General features: G+C 42.2%; 1 protein-coding gene across 1 annotated transcript; it reads right to left on the bottom strand.

Moving 5' to 3' along the window:
- Positions 1-1,369: 1,369 nt before the first annotated feature.
- Positions 1,370-2,809, bottom strand: LOC123774233 (cuticle protein 7-like). The gene is made up of 3 exons (XM_069308005.1): positions 2,744-2,809; positions 1,867-2,037; positions 1,370-1,687 (listed from the first exon to the last, which is right to left on the bottom strand). Exons 1-3 carry the CDS (start codon positions 2,807-2,809, stop codon positions 1,370-1,372), a joined length of 555 nt encoding a protein of 184 aa, XP_069164106.1.
- Between the last annotated feature and the right edge of the window lie 829 nt (positions 2,810-3,638).

Genomic DNA, 3,638 nt, shown 5'->3' with positions numbered 1-3,638 from the left:
TATATATATATATATTGAATATGACCGCATATTCTGTATTTATTATTTTCTGGTTTAGGGCTTCTATCCCTCTAACTATTTTCTTAGCATCAGGGCTTAATTGAAATAGGAGTTCTCCAAAACTCATTTCCGTACTTTTAAGGTGAAGAAAAGAAGTGATTTACTATAGAGTGTATTACACTTATTTGTATAATTTGCACGACGTTTCGAACCTCCATGGTTCATTCTCAAGTGAACAGATCTTACTATACTAGTTGATTTTATACCCGCATTAGGTCAGGTGATAATACAATGAAGGTGAAAACACGGGGGGATACATAAGGGATAAACATAGGGGCTGCAGAAGGCTTATTGGCCCATACGAGGCATCTCCTATCTAAACACAAAGATTAATCCAGTGTAATTGGCCTGTTATGTTGGACATTGTCTTCTGTGTTGGCATCGATATGTTCTTGTCTTGTCCTTACTCTCATGGTGGGTAGAGTAAATAGTTCCGTGATTTGGGTGTTCATGGTAGGTCGCTCTATTCTTATGTGAATTGCCTCAAGAATTTGTAATCTTCTTGAAGAAGATTGGAACAAAAATTCATTGTATTATCACCTGACCTAATGCGGGTATAAAATCAACTAGTATAGTAAGATCTGTTCACTTGAGAATGAACCATGGAGGTTCGAAACGTCGTGCAAATTATACAAATAAGTGTAATACACTCTATAGTAAATCACTTCTTTTCTTCACCTTAAAAGTACGGAAATGAGTTTTGGAGAACTCCTATTTCAATTAAGCCCTGATGCTAAGAAAATAGTTAGAGGGATAGAAGCCCTAAACCAGAAAATAATAAATACAGAATATGCGGTCATATTCAATGAAACATGTTTGAAAGAAAACCTGCTGCCAGTATACACCAATATATATATATAATATATGCAGGCACATTCGACAAAGGAAATCTTCCTGACTCGTCTTTAGGCGTTCGATTCTTATTAACTTTTTATTCAAATGAACATTTTTTGTTGTAATAAAATTTTAATTTAGTTCATAATGCACTTTATTTTTGTTCCATGGCATAAGAGTATTACCAATAAATAATATTAGTCTAATATAAATATACATTTTATATCGATTGGGTATCAAATGATTGGGACAAGATCCGAGTTGATCCTGTTGCTCTCTCGTAGACAGATTCTATGGTGTAGAAAGGAACTGGGGTATAGAAATTATTTAGAATATAGATGCATCTTGGAAGCTTTTCCTAGACGTAGACTTGAGGTGGAATGTAGACAGGAACTGAAGTGGTAACAGGAGCTCAGATGAAAATATGTTGGATATTGACTTGAACCTGGATGTAGATGGAGCTTGGGAGCTTGTTCTAACCGTAGACAGGAGCTTTGGTGGTGGGGGGAGGTGGGGTGTAGACAGGAGCAGGGGTGGTGGGGGGAGGTGGGGTGTAGATAGGAGGTGGAGTGTAGACGGGTGTCGGGGGCTTGGCCGGGGCCTCGTAGGTGACAACGGGAACATAACCGCCTTCACCGTCGACAGTGTAAACAACCTTCTGTACTCGACCGTCGGGAAGCAGGACGTAGTAGACGCCCTCCGTGTGGGGACCATCACGGGTCTCGTCGTGGCCGAAGTCGTTGCCGGAGGCGTCGTCCTTCACCTTCCAGCTGAAGGAGTACTTTGCAGGTGCCTGAAATACCAATAATAAATTTGATATACATGTCCTGTGTCGCACGAGAACGGTCGCATAAATACTTAGAACAAGAACAAGGGGTTTAATTAACATTTTCCTGTATAAAGTTGACTGACTGACTGACTTTCCTGTGGGAAAGTCAGTCGCTGGCTACCCCCCATGTGTTAGCTACTTACCTCCGGTGGAGGAGGGGGAGGTGCTCCATAGGTTGGGGCAGGAGCCGGTGCTGGGGCAGGAGCCGGTACTGGGGCAGGGGCAGGAACTGGGGGCGGGGCACCATAGGTTGGGGCAGGAGGTTTTTCAGGGCGGGCAGCAGTAGCCGCCACAAGAGCGACCAAAACCATAACCTGGAGAATCATAATGAAAAATTACATTAAAATATTATATAACACGAGAAATATATCTGCTGCGTATGCATGTATATCTCACTTCATCTAAACTTCTGCGAATGCCAAGCACATCCAATGCTAAATAATATTAGAATTGTGAATAGCGGACAAATAGGATGTTTCTGTACCTTGTAAGACATCTCGAGTAAGGAAGAGGGTGAAGACTGATGCCCAGCAAGGATTCCAAACCCTTATATACCCCAGCCTCCACCCTGCCTGTCATGACGTTACAACCTTGAGATGGTAGGGAAGGGGGTGTTGTACCCCTTACATGTTATTTATTACAGGCCAGTGAGCGGTCAACAATTAGAGCATTAACAAATATCTTTACTTTCAGTAATTGTCATTTAATGCAGACTGCATTACAAGGTCAAATAAAGTTGTAGGACTTCAGAGACAGATCCAGGGAACCACATCCCGGGAGGCACATCACTAACCTGTGTAGATGCTAGGGTACATCTACATTAGAGTAGATGAGTAGACCCATAATGAACACCAGCCTTTCATCAAGTCAGCTTCTCTATCTACCGACAAGTCAAAGAATTTGCGTGCTGCTATTTACTTAGCTAAATTAATATATAGATTCAGTCCCTGAGCCCATTATGTGCCTCTGTAGCCTTTTCCAATATCGCCCACAGGATGGATATGGGGATAGTGGACCCACTATCACCCGCAGGATGTGTATGGGTCCACTACCGCACACAGGATAGATGTGAGGTTCCACATCCATTATGGTGTAATATTAAGTGAACTTAGCTAACTAAAAGCGCTATCTAACAAGGCTTTACCTTAAGACTTACAAACAAATATAATCAAACAATATTTTTGCAAGATTAAAAAGTTCGCTTGAGTTATCTGGACCAAAGAAAATGCAGATAAGATATTTATATTTGCAGAAATCCACGAGAGCAATGGCAGTTACGAAAGATTTCGAACGTAAAGTAAATATCAAATAGTGAATTCGAACACCAGGAATTGCTCGTTTGTAGAATACGCCAGAACAGTCTAGAGGATATTTCTGATAATAGTCTGATGGTTTAATTGCCAGTAGTAATAGTCTGATAATATGATGGACAATAAACGATTTATTCCTCCAAGGAGTGCCGGACCAACCGGGCTGTGGTGGGTATGTGGGCCTGCGGGCCGCTCCAAGCAACAGCCTGGTGGACCAAACTCTCACAAGTCAAGCCTGGCCTCGGGCCGGGCTTGGGCAGTAGAAGAACTCCCAGAACCCCATCAACCAGGTATATGTGGGCCTGCGGGCCGCTCCAAGCAACAGCCTGGTGGACCAAACTCTCACAAGTCAAGCCTGGCCTCGGGCCGGGCTTGGGCAGTAGAAGAACTCCCAGAACCCCATCAACCAGGTATCAGCCAACCAACAATAGTCTGATGGAAGTATGAGCTTTCATCTAGGCTAATATCTTTCATCTAGGATAATAGCTTTCATCTAGGATAATAGCTTTCATCTAGGATAATAGCTTTCATCTAGGATAATAGCTTTCATCTAGGATAAAAGCTTTCATCTAGGATAATAGCTTTCATCTAGGATAATAGCTTTC

Source organism: Procambarus clarkii, chromosome 61, assembly GCF_040958095.1.
Source record: "Procambarus clarkii isolate CNS0578487 chromosome 61, FALCON_Pclarkii_2.0, whole genome shotgun sequence".
Taxonomy (NCBI): Eukaryota; Metazoa; Arthropoda; class Malacostraca; order Decapoda; family Cambaridae; genus Procambarus; species Procambarus clarkii.
This window is presented reverse-complemented; position numbering and strand designations above follow the sequence as displayed.